The 15541-nt window shown below is 46.3% G+C and overlaps 1 protein-coding gene across 2 annotated transcripts in view; it reads right to left on the reverse strand.

Moving 5' to 3' along the window:
- Positions 1-1605: 1605 nt before the first annotated feature.
- Positions 1606-15541, reverse strand: part of DNAH9 (dynein axonemal heavy chain 9) — a 314223-nt gene continuing 300287 nt past the window's right edge. The window contains exons 67-69 of one of the 2 annotated variants that reach the window (XM_060082641.1): positions 7178-7212; positions 6385-6934; positions 1606-2023 (exon numbers count right to left, since the gene is read on the reverse strand). In XM_060082641.1, coding sequence (XP_059938624.1) covers positions 1796-2023; positions 6385-6934; positions 7178-7212 — 813 coding nt within the window. In that variant the 3' untranslated portion in view covers positions 1606-1795. The remainder of the gene's footprint in view (positions 2024-6384; positions 6935-7177; positions 7213-15541) is intronic. The other variant, XM_060082642.1, reaches the window with a different exon arrangement.

Consider the following 15541-nt stretch of genomic DNA (forward strand, 5'->3'; position numbering starts at 1 on the left):
GCTGATGAGGAGGACAGAGCTATGTCCATGGAAACAGATGAACTGTAGGCAAGAAACTGCAAGTTATTGGCAAACAATGGGAAGTACATTGCTGGTTGATGTGAGAAGAGACAGCACTTAAGTTGGAATCCCTGGATTCCAGAGGAATTTGTCAGCTCCTTACAGCATGAAGATGAGGAATAAGGCCCTTCTTTTGGGGATGCGGGAACCACAAGGCAGAAAGCAGGAAAATCATGGTGGAATTGGCATGAGATTCTGTGTTCTCATAGCAGAGGTTTGTAGGAGGGTGGGTTTTTATGTTCTGAATCAGGAGTTCTCAAAGTGCAGTCCCCAGACTTGGAGCATCGGCAATTTCTTAGACTTACTGAATCAAACTGAAGGGTGGGGCCTCCCTGGTGGCGCAAGTGGTTGGGAGTCCGCCTGCCGATGCAGGGGATACGGGTTCGTGCCCCGGTCTGGGAGGATCCCATATGCCGCGGAGCGGCTGGGCCCGTGAGCCATGGCCGCTGAGCCTGCGCGTCCGGAGCCTGCGCGTCCGGAGCCTGTGCTCCGCAACGGGGGAGGCCACAACAGTGAGAGGCCCGCATACCGCAAAAAAAAAAAAAAAACTGAAGGGTGGGGGCCAGCAGTCTTTGTTTTAACAAGTCCTCCAGGGGATTCTGATGCCTGCTCAAGATGAAGAACCACTGTACTAAATAGTAATTAATCCAAAAATCAGTCTCTCCAAGGATATGTGGGAATAATGATCCTAGAAGGAGTGGTGAGCCCCCCCCCCAGACAACTTAACAAACAAGCCTCCCCACAGAGCTCTTTACAGCTCATTAAAACTGTAGACCTCTTTGGGCATCCAGTGAAAATGTGTTCCACAAAGGAAAATCTAGAAAACTTTTAGGTTAAAAAGCTTTAGGTGAAAGATTTCTCCTTGGGCCCCTCTTAAATGATCTGAAGGATGACAGAAAGACAAGGAAACAATCCACCTTGTTTGCAGTTTTGTCCTCAGCAAGTAGTAGATGTTAAACACTTGTTAAATGGATGTGTGGATTAATGAGGGATAAATATTGCATATATACTTCCCTTATCCTCTAGAGCAGTGATCAGCAAAATTTAGCCCACTGCCTGTTTTTGTAAAGTTTGATTAGAACGTGGCCACACCCATTCGTTTAGGTATCATCTATGGCTGCTTCCGGGTTACAGTGGTAGAGGTGAGCAGTTGCAACAGAAGCAGTATGCCCTGCGAAGCCTAAAATATTTACTGTCTGATCCCAGCAGAAAAAGTCTGGTGGCCCCCTGATCCAGAGTAACGTTCCTCAAACCTTAAAGTGCATACAAATCACCTGGGGAGCTCGTTACAATGCAGACTCTGATTCATGGGCAACGCCTGTGCCGCTGGGCCCCGGACTAGCTGGGAACTAGGGCGCTGCGTGTAGGGCTGTGTAACGACGTCAGGGCTCGAGTGCCTGTGGCTCGTTTCTCTCGAGCTCTTCATGATAACTTAGGACTCTGCAACGCTCAAAGCCTGGACCAGACACAGGTGAAGAACAAATCACTTTATTAGGAAAAAAATAGTGTTACGAGTCTCAGCGTCACGAGACTCTTCTCCCCTAGTTCCCAGGCCCACACTCCTCTCGCTCTGCCTTGCTTTAGGTCCTTCTCTCCGAGTTCCCCAAAGGAATTCTTCAGAACTGTGAGTGCTTTCAGTTTCTTATCTTTCTCTAGGGCTGTGGTCCGCCCTCTCCACTGGTCCCTCTGGGCAGCCTCCAGCCCAGCTCTGTCGCCTCAGTGGGTCTGCAAGAAGCTACACTTGGAGAAGCAAGGCTACTCCGGCCAGAACCCACTTGGAAGGCTTCTCCTTCGTCTTCAGGTGTAAAGTCCACACGTAGGTGGGTCCTCGCTGACAAGTCTTGTACACAGGACAGGGATAGACACTGCAGCAGTCCTGCTTATCTGCGGGGATGGCCTTGAGGAGCAACACCGGCATGGGGGATGTCAGCTCCTTCAGCTTCCCCTCGGTGATGATCCCAGCCTGAGGACAAGGACACGAGAACATCTCAGGTCAGACCTCAAGCTCAGCCAGCCAGGCTTTCTCCTGTCGGAAGGTCTGGGAGAGAGAGACTGGGAAGACCTGGTTGCCCTGGGCCCACCCCCTTACTAAATTCTCTCGACAACCCACGATGGGGTGCCGTGGAGGGGTGGACATCATATTCCCACTGTTTTTCAGCCTGAATATCTTCTTGAAGCAGAGTTCCAAAAGCTGTTGCATATCATATGCACATTAATCTCTTTGGGGCTTGAATTTCTCTTAGTTTTATTTTGTCATTTAGTAAGCATACCGAATGCAGCTATTTGCCAGGTGTCATGCTAGGTGCTAGGGACTTAAAGCTGAACAAGAAACAGTCCCTGCTGGCAAACGCTTTAGATGTTAAGGCTTTGGTTATGTCCTGTTCCAGCTTCTTATGTGCTGTCCTCCACCCTCTAGAGCATTTTCTATTTTTGAGCAGAGGGAGCTGTGTTCTATCTTCATTCATGTAACAGGGACCTGGCCGTTCTGTAGCTTTCCAGCTGGGGCCTCTCTCTGGTTCTCTGAGATGTCTCCATAGTGCTGTCTGGGGAAGTTTTTTCTAGTAGTCCTGAGAAATATTCTGAGGAACAAAAAGGTGCCTTGGTGAAATAAGCTTACCACACCCTGGGCCTGAAGCTTTACGGTGCATGCTAGCACATTGAAGACAAGAAGTCCTGGCAGTAAAGAAAACAGTTTGACTTTATTTATCCCAGTCTTTCCCAAACTTATTTGACCAAAAGACCCTTTTCTTGCAACCTATTCATTTCCTGTGGCACTAGGATTTTCTGAACATACTTTGGGAAATGATGATCCAGAGTGACTCATGGATTCCTTGCCTGTGCCTAGGTGATTCTGAGCCCCTTACACTGTGGACAGAATTTGTTTTAATTCCCATGAGATGTATTTAACGGGAAGGATGTGCCTCTTCAGTTCTGGTAGAGGCTGACATGAGGCATAGAAAGTAACAGAACTAAGGTAAACAGTGAGGACCCCTTGTCCCCCACACCTGAGTGTTTATGGTAGGGAGTGGCAGCAGGGTAGAACCTTTCTTTTCCCATATACCATAAAACCAGCTCTTTTAAAGTGTACAATTCACTGGTTTTTGGTATATTTATAAACTTGTATAGTCATCACCACTATCTAAATTCCAGAATATTTTTATCACCCCAGAAAGAAACTCTATAACCACTAGCTGTCACCATTAGTAGTGGGGTGTTATTGTCATCAGTTATTATGGTTGAGTTGTCTGTTTCTCCCTTCAATTATGACAGTTTTCATCTCCTTTATTTTGGGGTCTCTTTTGTTAGATGCACATATATTTGTCATCGTTATATCTTCTTGATGGATGGACCTTTTATCATTGTAAAATGCCTTTTTTTGGTCTCTACAATTCCTCTCTCTTCTGTCTTTCCTCTAATAACAATTTTTAAGTCTATTTTGTCTACTATTAGTATAGTCCCCCAACTCTCTTTGGTTACTGTTTTCATGGCACATCTTTTCCATCTGTTTACTTTCAACCTATTTGTGTCTTTAAATCTAAAGTGTGTCTCTTATACACAGCATGTAGTTGGATCAGGTTTTTAAAAATTTAATCTATTCTGCCAGTCTCTGCCTTTTAATTGTAGTGTTTAATCCATTTGCATTTAATGCTTGCTCTTTTTTCAGTCATTTTTCTTCAACAAACACTGCTTGGATTGCCAAAAGCCTTTGGTTAACTTCGGGAGTTCTGATAAGTTTGATTCTGGTATATATATATATGTATAAAATTACTATATATGATTTTGATATATACCTTATTAAACTATTATATTATATATATGATATATATTATATCTTATTATATATATCTTTATATACGTGTGTGTGTGTATATATATATATATTATTACTTTTTTTTTGGCCAATGTTCTTGTTTTATGGAGGAGAGGAATTTTGGACATCCTTACCCTTCCCTTTTTTTTTTAATAGTAATCTTTTATTTATTTGTTTATTTATATATTTATTTTTGACTGTGTTGTGTCTTCGTTTCTGTGAGAGGGCTTTCTCTAGTTGCGGCAAGCAGGGCCACTCTTCATCGTGGTGCACAGGCCTCTCACTATCATGGCCTCTCTTGTTGTGGAGCACAGGCTCCAGACGCGCAGGCTCAGTAGTTGTGGCTCACAGGCCCAGTTGCTCCGCAGCATGTGGGATCGAACCAGGGCTCGAACCCGTGTCCCCTGCATTAGCAGGCAGATTCTCAACCACTGCGCCACCAGGGAAGTCCACCCTTCCCTTTTTGCTGAATGCTTTCTGGGATACAGACTTTGAGAACAAGAGTTCTTGGTGGGCGGGTGTTATTTTTTTGTTTGTTTTTATTGTTTGGAAACAAGGTCATGAAAAAATCGGAGGTAGTTGTTTGGAATCAATATCCTTTTTCCCCCCAGTGCCAGTGCCCCTCCTTCTGAGCTTCCTCCCTACTTATCTTTTTTGCGCTTCTCTCATTTTGGCGTCTTTAGTGTCCTAGCTCTGGCTACCTTACACCTAATACAGTCCACATGTGATCTCCACTGACAGACTTATGCAAATGTTCAGGTGGAGAGAGAGAAGTAGGATTCCTTCTCAACGTTCAGGCTGCTTGAATACTGTCCCACTTTACCGTCCTTTCTGTTGGCTCTTGACTGGTTTCCTAGGGCTGCCGTAACAAAATTATCACAAAGACAGTGGCTCAAAACAACAGAAACGTATTCTTTCACAGTCCTGCAGGCCAGAAGTCTTAAAGTGTAGGTAGGGCTGGTTCCTTCTGGAGGCTCTAAGGCAGAACCTGTCCCATGCCTTTCCCCTAGTGCCTGGTGGTTGCTGCAACCCTTGGCCTCCCTTGGCCTGTAGCTGCACCCCTCCAGTCTCTGCCTCCGTCTTCACAGAGTGTTCTCCTCTTATAAAGACACCAATTATTGGATTTAGCACCTACTCTATTCTAGTGTGACCTCATCTTCACTAATTACATTTGTAAAGACCCCTTTCCAAATAGGTCACATTTTGAGGTTCTGGGTGGACATGGATTTTGTGGGGACACTCTTCAACTTAGTACAGCTCTCTATGCATATTGATGTGGACTTGTAGGATCTTCTAGACTTTCTAATAGTTTTCCCGCGTTCCTTTGTATTGACTGCTAGGATAGTTTAGTGCAAATATTGCCAAATGGGATATTTGACTAAGTAGTCCTTCCAGATCATGTGTAGAACCAATGTAAACTTGTCCTAGAGTTATCCATCCTTGTTCATGTCACTTATCCCCGCCACCTGTGCTTGTTTGCTAGTTTCCTATTGGAGACAAAACATCTTTTCTGATCTTATGCTGACTCAAATTTGTATTAGCCTGCAGTGAAGAATCCATTCAAAGTGTCACTTTAAATGATATCACTGGCACCCCTTTGCTAACATGTAGCAGTGTAAAAAGTAGGAGGGATTCCTGCCCTCCGAGAGCTCATGAATGAGGAAAGTGGACCAGGGAGGTGAAATGATACCCCCAGGTCACACAACAAGTTTTGAGCACTCCCTATGTACCAGGCACTGTTCTAAGTGTCTTGCATATTAATTCGTTTAATCATCACAGCAACTCTGTTTTCCCATTTAACAGTTGAGTAGGGACTTCCCTGGTGGTCCAGTGGCTAAGACTCTTCGCTCCCAATGCAGGGGCCTGGGTTCGATCCCTGGTCAGGGAACTCGATCCCACATGCCGCAACTAAGAGCTTGCATGCCGCAACTAAAGATCGTGCATGCCACAACAAAGATCCCACACGCAGCAACAAAGATCTCACGTGCCACAACTAAGACCCGACATAGCCAAATAAATAAATTAAATTAATCAACATTTTTTAAAAAACAGTTGAGTAAACTGAGATTTTTCACAGAATTAGTAAGTGGTAGTGCTGGGATTCAGATCCAGCCAGTCTGTTGCTTTTAACCTCTCTACTCACTCTGCGCTCTTTATGTCATCCTTGGCTACATAGAAATGATTTGACAGCCTCAAGGGATGCTAAAAGGGCATCCCTGGGCTTCCCTGGTGGCGCAGTGGTTGAGAGTCTGCCTGCTGATGCAGGGGACACGGGTTCATGCCCCGGTCCGGGAAGATCCCACACGCTGCGGAGCAGCTGGGCCTGTGAGCCATGGCCGCTGAGCCTGCGTGTCTGGAGCCTGTGCTCCGCAATGGGAGAGGCCACAACAGTGAGAGGCCCGCGTACCCACCCCTAAAAAAAGGGCATCCGTTTTAGCAATTGTACTTTACAGGGGGCAGTGTGTATGTAATCAGCCCACAGGGGATGCCCTTCGGCTCATCCCAGGATTTACCTGTGCATCCCAGCGAGCGCCTTCCATGAAGAGGCCATGGATGTAGGCCCCTTCCCGAGGGGGGCTCCTGAATTCCTCTCTGTTCTTCTTTGTCACGTCACATTGCAAGGCCATCTGGTCCAGGGGCCACTCATTCTTGCGGGCCGTGGACTGCATGATGGCGGTCAGGAAGGACTGGGGGTTGAAGAAGCCCGTCAACCACACAGTGGAGGGCATCGTAAAGTCACCTGTCCAGGCCTCCAACTCCTTGATTCGGTTGAGCAGGTCCAAAAACCAGGCTGCCAGGCCTGCAGTGGAAGGGTAGGCGCACCTGGCCCAGGGCTCCGGCACTGTGTCTAGGTACAGAGCGTCCTGTAAGTTCTCCATGTCGCTGGTCATGGTCAGCTCCCCCTGAAGACAAAGAGTGAGAGGGGAAAGAGTGAGGGGCAGCAAGTCCCTGGAAACAGCTGGCCTCGGGGATCTTTGGAAAGACAGGAGATGACCGCCGGGGTGGGTGACACAATGACAGTCCCTGTCTAGTACTTGATCTGCAAGGTTTGTCTCACAGAGACTGGTCCTCTCCCCACTCCTGTGGTATCAGAGTCTACACGTATCTACTGACAGTAGTTTAGGTCCACTGCAGACCTCAAGCCACCTGTGGGTTCCATGTTGATTCCACACTACCCTAAAGCTTGGGCTCCTCCGTTCTCCTCCAGTGAAGGAGGAATCCTCTTCCAATTGCTAGATGAAATCTGTAAAGGAAGATGTACATCGAAAACCATCTTTAAATTAAACTTTGTAACCTTAGTTATGCCAAGTATCTACAATTTCTTGAAGGTGTTGTCTATACTGCAGTGGTTTCTGCACAGGGGTTAGAGTACCCAATAAGGCTTGCCGTGTCTGATATGATGACCATCAGTCCTATGAAGCTATTTAAGCACAAGTGAGTTAAAATTATAAAATTATCAGTCAAATAAGCTACATTTCATGTCATCAGCAGGCACTGTGCCCTTAGCACAGATATGGAACATTCTCATCATTACAGAGGGTTCTATTGGACATCGCTGCTTGAAACAGAAAGGCCTAGTTTTCTGTTTGGTAATTAAACTGTAGTGTATGTGTTTTTGCCAGGGTTGTGTTAAAAATTCTGTATGTTGCAATTTTAATAAAACATGTTTATGGGCATACAATAGAACACGCTGGCTAAACTGCAGATAAGAAGATATGTAGACAAATCAAGACTCATTACAAAAAATAAAGTCCAATAGACTTAAAAGGAAAAAGATAGAAGCTGTATTTATTTTTCCTTTTAAAATAAAAATGTTAAGTTTTCAATGGCCAATTAACTCACATAATTATAAAGTGCTTTTATAAATAATACACCAAATAAATTTGCTTCCCCACAGAATTATTTTGGGTTGTTTTGAGTCGCGGTGTGTCTGTGGAAGTTTTTTGTACCTGTGAATGTTGTTGGCCATGCGAGTTGGTGGGGAGGTAAGGTCCCCCGCCCTGGAATCATCCCACAACTGATCTAACAGGACTGGGTCAGCACTACTGGAAAAAGTAGGATGAAAATGTCCCGGTCCTTTGGCACATCTCTGAGGGCCGTGGCAGAGAAACAAATAGAGATGAACTCACATGGAGCCCCGGACTCTGCCAGCCACAGTTGTTTGCTGGTACAGAGAAGTCCTTTGTTGCCTGGTTATTGCCCCTGGCTAATTCAATCACTTACTCCGTGTGACCATGCCTTACACGGAGATGTGCCACTTCTGAAAACGGTGAGGTCTATAAACATCTATTTCTCTGAAATTCCTTGCAAGAAGAAATCATGTGCTTAAGTTAAAATATATGCAATATTAGGGCAGTGAAACTCTCCTGTAAGACACTAAAATGGCGGATCCATGTCATTACACATTTGTCCGAATCCATAGAACGTACACCACCCAGAGTGAACCCTAATGTGAACTACAGGTGACTTTGGTGATTGCGAGGGGTCAGGGTAGACTTACCAGCTGTAACAGATGGGCCACTCTGCTGGGGGTGTTGATGATGGGGAGGCTGGGTGTGGTCGGGGGAGGGGGATATGGGAACTCTGCCTTCTGCTCAATTTTGCTGTGAACCTACAACTGCTCTAAAAATAAAATCTGATAATAAAAAAATGTATATGCAATACTTAACACTCTTCAGAAATCTAAAATCATTTTGACAGCAGGGAAGCATAAAATGTGTAACTTGCCTTTCTTAAAAATTTCTCACATCTGCTTAGAAGTTATTCTGACAATGAAAATCTAAAATCATTTTGACAGCAGGGAAGCATAAAATGTGTAACTTGCCTTTCTTAAAAATTTCTCACATCTGCTTAGAAGTTATTCTGACAATGATTTTGCATTTACTAATTGAAAGTATGAGTGATGGAGCCTTAAAGAATGTGCTGTCTCGGGCCTCCCTGGTGGCGCAGTGGTTGAGAGTCCGCCTGCCGATGCAGGGGATACGGGTTCGTGCCCCGGTCTGGGAGGATCCCATATGCCGCGGAGCGGCTGGGCCCGTGAGCCATGGCCGCTGGGCCTGCGCGTCCGGAGCCTGTGCTCCGCAACGGGAGAGGCCACAGCAGTGAGAGGCCCGCATACCGCAAAAAAAAAAAAAAAAAAAAAAAAGAATGTGCTGTCTCTTGGGTTCTGCCCGTTTGAGAGTGAAGCAGGAACGATTTAGGAAAAGAAGTCATTCACCTTGTGGTTATGGTGCTGAACTCAGATCTGCCCATGATCTTGAGTGGACATAGAAATGACTCACTTTCAGAGGAGGGGTTGAGAAGAAACCAGAGAGAACCCCACTCCAAATTCACTCAGTGTAACGTGGGTCCCTTTCTTAGGAAAAGAGGAATAAACCTACAGACTCTGGGACAGCGTTTCCTAAAAGGTGTTCAGAGAAAATTCGTTTCCTCAGGTGCTGCCAGATTGGTGGAGGCAGGGTGGGCAGACGGGAAGTTTCTGGGCCAAACTGTGGGTAAGCAGGCCTTTTGTAAAGACTCCAGCTCCCTGCGAGAGAAACCTGCTTCCATCTGCTCAAGCCTGACCTCCTCAAACTCCCCCTGCCTGGATCCTGTGAAACATGGATTAATGTCTGCACTTATGTGCTCATAGGTCAAGAGTCGACAAAAAGAAAACTCACAAAGAGAACACTAAATCCTTAAGAAGATGATGTAGTTCAGGGTCCTGTGTGACTGGCTTATTCCACGTCCACATTGCAGGGAAAGCAGGGAGAACTAAAGACTGGGGGACGCTTTATGGTGGGTATGAGGGCTACCTGGATGTGGCCTTAACCACTTTTTTTGTCCCTATAAATAAATGCTTTCAGAGTCTTTCTTAGGGAGAATGGAAGATAAAAACCTGATTTGCCCTCTAGGCCTTCATTGCTTTAAGTCAGTGCGCTTGTTAAAAGCGCGGATTCAAAGGCTCCATTCCAAACCTAAGGACTCCAGCCTCTGGATGGCCAGGAATGTCCATCTGTAAAGGGCATCTCTGGAGGGTCAGAAGTGGCTGGTGCCCTGGGCTCGCAGGCACGTGGCCAGCGTCCATCACGTGGGGTCAGCAACGCCCACATATGCCCTTCTCCAGGGGCTGCAGGCTGCACCTTGTTCTGAGGGTCAGCCCCTGTCTGCTTTTCCTTCCCTCTGAAGGTGGTCTTTGCAACCAGCTTTCATATGAATGAAACACCGGGAGGTAAAGAGATGGGGAGGGAAGTGGGAATTATGTGGGTTCCACCCTTCCCAGTCTGGCGTCCAGACTGCGGGTGACAGCAGCTGGTCCATCTGTGCACTCTAGCAGGCATGTGGGCCAGGGCAGCTGCCTGCAGGGTGGTGACCATAAGTCACTAAAGGGCCAAAGCAAAACCTGAACTATTAAGTCAACACACAACGGATGAGAGTAAAGAGCCAGAGCGGTTCCCCAAGTCAGCAAGCTGGGCTTTAAGAATGAACATCTTTCACATGTTTAGAAAAACAGGATTTGTCAATTAGGAGGGGCAATCAGCCACTGAAGCATAGGGGGAAAAGGTTTGATGCCATTAAATATCTGAATAATAGAAAATAGTTCCCAGCCCCAGACTCTGGGCTGGCCATGACTCCATCTAAGAGAGCACTGCCCAAATGAAATACAATGCAGGTTGTGAATGGGTAATTTTACATTTAAAATTCACAAAATTACATGTGCGTAATTTTACATTTTCTAGTAGCTACATTAAAAAAATAAAAAGAAACAGATGAATTTAATTTTCATAATATGTTATTTAACTTAATAGATTAAAATGTCAAATATTTCAATATTTAATCAATATAACAGTTATTAATAAGGTATTTTCCCCTTTTTGTCCTATATCTTTGAAATACAGCATTTAATTTAAACTTACAACACATTTCAGTTTGGACTAGCCACATTTCAAGTGTTAACCTGTTGTTAGTGGCTACCATACTGGACAGTGCATAAGAATCCAGCTTCGCCTGTAGTTTTCCTACACAGGTAGAGAATTTTCTGGGCAGGCTGCCATCAGTCAATGGCGCTTTGAAAGTTATACCTAGTTGTAAAGGATTGTAAAGGAATAAACTGGCATTTGGGAGTTCTGTACATCAGGCTTTTGTGCATTTGGTTAGTGGGAGTCAGTACCTCTGACCAATCAGCTCTGGGATGCTCACAGGACCTGGTTCTTCATTGTGTAAGGCTGAGAGCCAGATGTCTGACTCTCCTGAATTCTTCTCTGTGGGGACACGGTTGTGGCTGGTAGACCTCTCCCAGGTGGCCACTTCTGTGTGCTGTGTGCTGTGGGCTCCCACAGTCCTCAGGGGTTAGAGAGCTGTGCCTCTCAGTTCAGCCAGTACTTTTGGGTAGCATTATGGTTTCCCATCCAGCCAACTATGAATAAAAATTTTGTAATAAAAAGTGCTAAGGGTATTGACTTAATGACTTAAAAAGTCAGACATTTTCTAATTTGGTGCCCAGTCTGGGCAGGGCATTAGGGTTTGCCTGTTTGATGTGCTGGGTAGTGTGGGTTGCCCCATGTCTCCCTGTGCTCCACCTAAAACAGTCCTAGAACTTCAAAGTGACTGTTAAAGAGAAAGAAAGGACCGGAAGGAAAACCTCGCTCAGAATGTCCTCTCCTCCCATTATGCTTCCCCTTCCACGTTCCGCTGGGAGCTGGGATGTGAGTTCCTCAGTGCTCCATGTACCAGCCGCTGTCCAGTGGGGCCTTCACGTCTCCCGCACATGCCAGGCTGTCCTGTGAACCCCTCCTGTTCCAGTTGCTCCCTTCAGCCGTTTTCTCCTTTCCTCTCCCATTTCTTGCAGCTCAGCTTAACCTCTTCCCCAGACTTGGAAACTTTTCCTTCTCTGAACTCTGCCGCTGTCCCCTTGCACCTTCACTGTTCCATGAAGACATCTGTCCATCTTTTCTTCTACCTACTTGCCTTAATGCTATTCACAAACTTGTCTCGCCACAAGAATTACCCAGCTGCTGGCTAAAAATATAGTTTTCCAGACCCCAGCTCCAGAGGTTGGTGGGACTGGAGGGTGGAGATAGGAACACATATTGGGATGAAGCCCCCAGGGAGTCTGATGACCAGGCCAGTTTGGGGGCCCTGTCCTAATGAGACTGGGTTTTCATGACAGCGTTTTTAAGTGGAGATTGCTCTGTCTGTCCCCCCCGCCCACAGGGGACCAGGAGAAAAAGGCAACATACCGTTGTCCTGACTGCTTCTGGGTCAACGGTGTCACCACCAGTCACCTTTAGAAGTTCACCATATCACTCTTACTTACCTGAGGCGACCCTCTGCTCCAGCCAAACCAAGTTAACTCTTAGAACAGGCTTAGGGTTCCTCACCTTGGGACTTCTAGAAGATTCTTCTTATTGCCTACTCTTCCTCCAAAGCCCCCTGCATGCCACTTTTCCGCTGGGGCCATCCTGACTCCACATACTTATTTCTTCCTTTCTGCTCGCACCTCTCTCTGTGTGGCACTGAAGAAACCCTGCCTGGTACTGTAACCCATTTGTATGCTCGTTTTCCCGCCAGACTGTCCGTCTGGAGAGGAAGGCTCCCCTGTCAGTCTCCGCTGTCTCCCCAAGGGCAGAGCACCAGGGCTGGCCGTCCACCAGCCCCGCTCGAGCTAGACTGGAAGAAAAGAGTAACTCCCTCCCCACCCCTTCATCCTCGCCCAGGCACGCACTGGGATCCATGACACCAAACCACAGCGAAGGCTCTTGAGAGAAAAATGAGTGAATGAATTGGAAGTCGGATGGGTAAATAGACTGCACCAAATTGCACAGATTCACTAAGCTAAGACTGCAACAAACAAGCTCAAGATAATTACTAATATATACCTGCGTACCTAGGGAACCGAGCCACATAAAATGACCGGCAAGGTCCTTATTTACGCTTGAGATTGTTCTACGGAATTCTGTATTTCCTTTGATTACAAGCCGGTGCATAATTTGGTAATGTTGCCAAACAGCATCAGCCTTCAACATCCTTTCCCGTCTCTCCTTTCTCCTTATTTCCTTCTATCCATATTGGGGCAGAATGGGAATTAACAGACTGAAGAAGACTCACCCAGATTTCTCAGTCTACTTCATAGTTTCTATGTGAGCACACGTGAAGACGCTCATGGTTGTGTGTCCTCTGCACCTGTGACAGTGGTCATACGACTCCAAGAGGCAGACACAAGGGTGGCAGCACATCACAGGCCTGGACGTCCAGGGCTGGGCTGAGCTTTCACCGCTGCCTACAAAACTGGGTTCTCACTTTCCCTCTGTCTGGGGTTACAATTATTTTGATAAATGTGCCAGTGTAAACTGACAATAGTTACTTTCCTCAGCTCGTCAAAGGCAGCAGGACCTCCCACTCACCTATCATCCAGGTGAACAGTTATAGCGCTTTTCTGTTAGGCTTTGTGCTGGGCACTTGATGGAATTATCTTATGGTGAATAAAGTAGATCTATTTACATAATTGTTGGTATAAATAATAGACCCTTTCGTTGCTCGTGAGAAACGTCAGAGCTTGTGCAGTATCTCGGGCCTTTCAGATAACCATGAGGTTGCAAAAGATTAAGGTTCTTTCCTTTCCTCTGAAGGGGTGGTAATAATCATGCCATCAGCTTACACTTCTGGGTACTTGCCACGTGCTGGGCATTGCTCTAAACATTTTATGCAAACCTATTTATTGACTCCTTCCCAAAGCCCTATGAAGTAGGACCACTATCCCTGTTTTACAGGTGAAGAAACTGAGATGCAGTGAGACTTAAGTCACTCTAAGGCCACACAGCGAGGAGGCAGAAGAGCTGGGAGGCGGTGCAGGGCTGTCTAGGACCTGTGCTTTGATGCAGCGCACACTTCTACGTCCCATGAAAGCAACACCACCCATGTCAGCAGGAGACACAGGGCATCGAGACTTCTCTTCTGCTCGGCGCTCAGAGCATGGGCTCCCGGGCAGCTTGCCGGTCACGGCTCATTCTGCCTTCCCAGCTTCCAGCTTCAGAGCCTGTCTTACCCTCCCTGCAGCCTGGCCAGACCCTGGTTTCTAGGAGTGGCACCTTCTTAGGCAGTGAGGCTGCTGTGACCACTGCTCTCCGGCTCCCCTGGCGCCCCTCCCACAAGGGGTTCCCGCTGGCAGTGGCCCTCCCTCCCCCCCCACCAGCCTCGCCCACCTTTAATCCGAGGTCTGTTTTGGGGCACAGTCACTGGGCCCAGCCCTCCCCTGACTCAAGTGGGCCAATCTGATGATCTTTCCCAGGAGCATGAAAATTGAATCTCAAGCCCAGGATTTAGGTGCAGAAAGTGGAGGGAAGTGCGATGGTCCACTCTTCTCTCTCCCTGGGACCCCAGAGCCACTGTGGTTTCTATCCTTTCTTCAGTGTATTCCTTTGATACAGTGAGCTATTTCTTGCCTATTTCAGCGAAACTGGCCTCTGTTCCTTGCAATCAAAGAACCCTGACTGAGTTAATATGGCGTTGTTATGTATCACCCGTGTGAATTTAAGCAAGTCACTTAGACCTCAATTTTCTCATCTATTAAAAATTTCCAAGAGCAACTTTCTCCACTGCCCCCTCCCCCGCCAACTCCCAGGGCTGGTGAAGAGATCAAACCAAAAGAGGTGATGAATGTGGCAGCATCTGAAAGCTACAAAGGACCCTATACATGTACAGGATTATTAATATTAATTTTGCCTTGTAGTGTTAACAGACAATACATTATCTAGGAAAAGAGCTGATGTCAGAAGAAAAGAAAGTAAAAACTCATTACCGTGTCACAGATGGGTCTCTGGTGCTGTCATAGCAAAAACTGGAATGGAATTTTAACAGTACCTGGAAGCTGCTGTTGAGACAGAAGACAAATGGCTAAAACTACATCATAGTTCTGTCTCTGGAGCTGAATTTGAAGAAACAGCCCTGTATCAGCAAGCTGCCATTTGGACATTATTCACAAAGAAATGAAAAGATAGTCTGGAGCTATTGTTTCAAAACACATTGAACATGGGGAAACAGAGTTCTCTTCCGTCACTGATCAGGCCTTGGAGGATTTGGAGACCCTGCCTGAGGAGGGAGAAAATCCACAGACATAGAGAGGACACTTCAGGTGGGAGCAGTGCATGCCAAGGGATGTGGTCTACTTTACTTCCACAAGCAAACACCTCTGTTTTTTTTTCCTTTTGGAAAAGTAATAAATGCTTATCATAAAAATCTAAGTATTACAGATTCCTCTGATATTAGAAGCAAAATCCTCCCACAATTTTGCCTCTTCCTTCAAAGGGGGAAAAAAAGCACTGTTAATTATTGGTTTATAATTTCTGCAGGTGTCCTTCAATGCATATGACTCTATCTATCCATCATCCATCCATCACCCAGCTATCCATCCATCCATCCCCGTATTTATCACGTCTGCCACATCTTCCTTCCTGCCTTGCTGCTTCTCTTCCCTCCATCGCTCTCCCTTCCCTCCCCACCTCCTTCTCTTTCTATCTATCACAAATGGAATCATAATACACACAGATTTTTCAGTTTGCTTTTTTTTGTGTTTTGTTTTTGTTTTCTTTCGGCCACACCATGTGGCCTGCGGGGTCTTAGTTTCCCAACCAGGGATAGAATCCATGCCCCCAGCAGTGGAAGCTCAGAGTCTTAACCACTGGACCGCAAGAG

Source organism: Mesoplodon densirostris, chromosome 18 (genome assembly GCF_025265405.1).
Source record: "Mesoplodon densirostris isolate mMesDen1 chromosome 18, mMesDen1 primary haplotype, whole genome shotgun sequence".
Taxonomy (NCBI): Eukaryota; Metazoa; Chordata; class Mammalia; order Artiodactyla; family Ziphiidae; genus Mesoplodon; species Mesoplodon densirostris.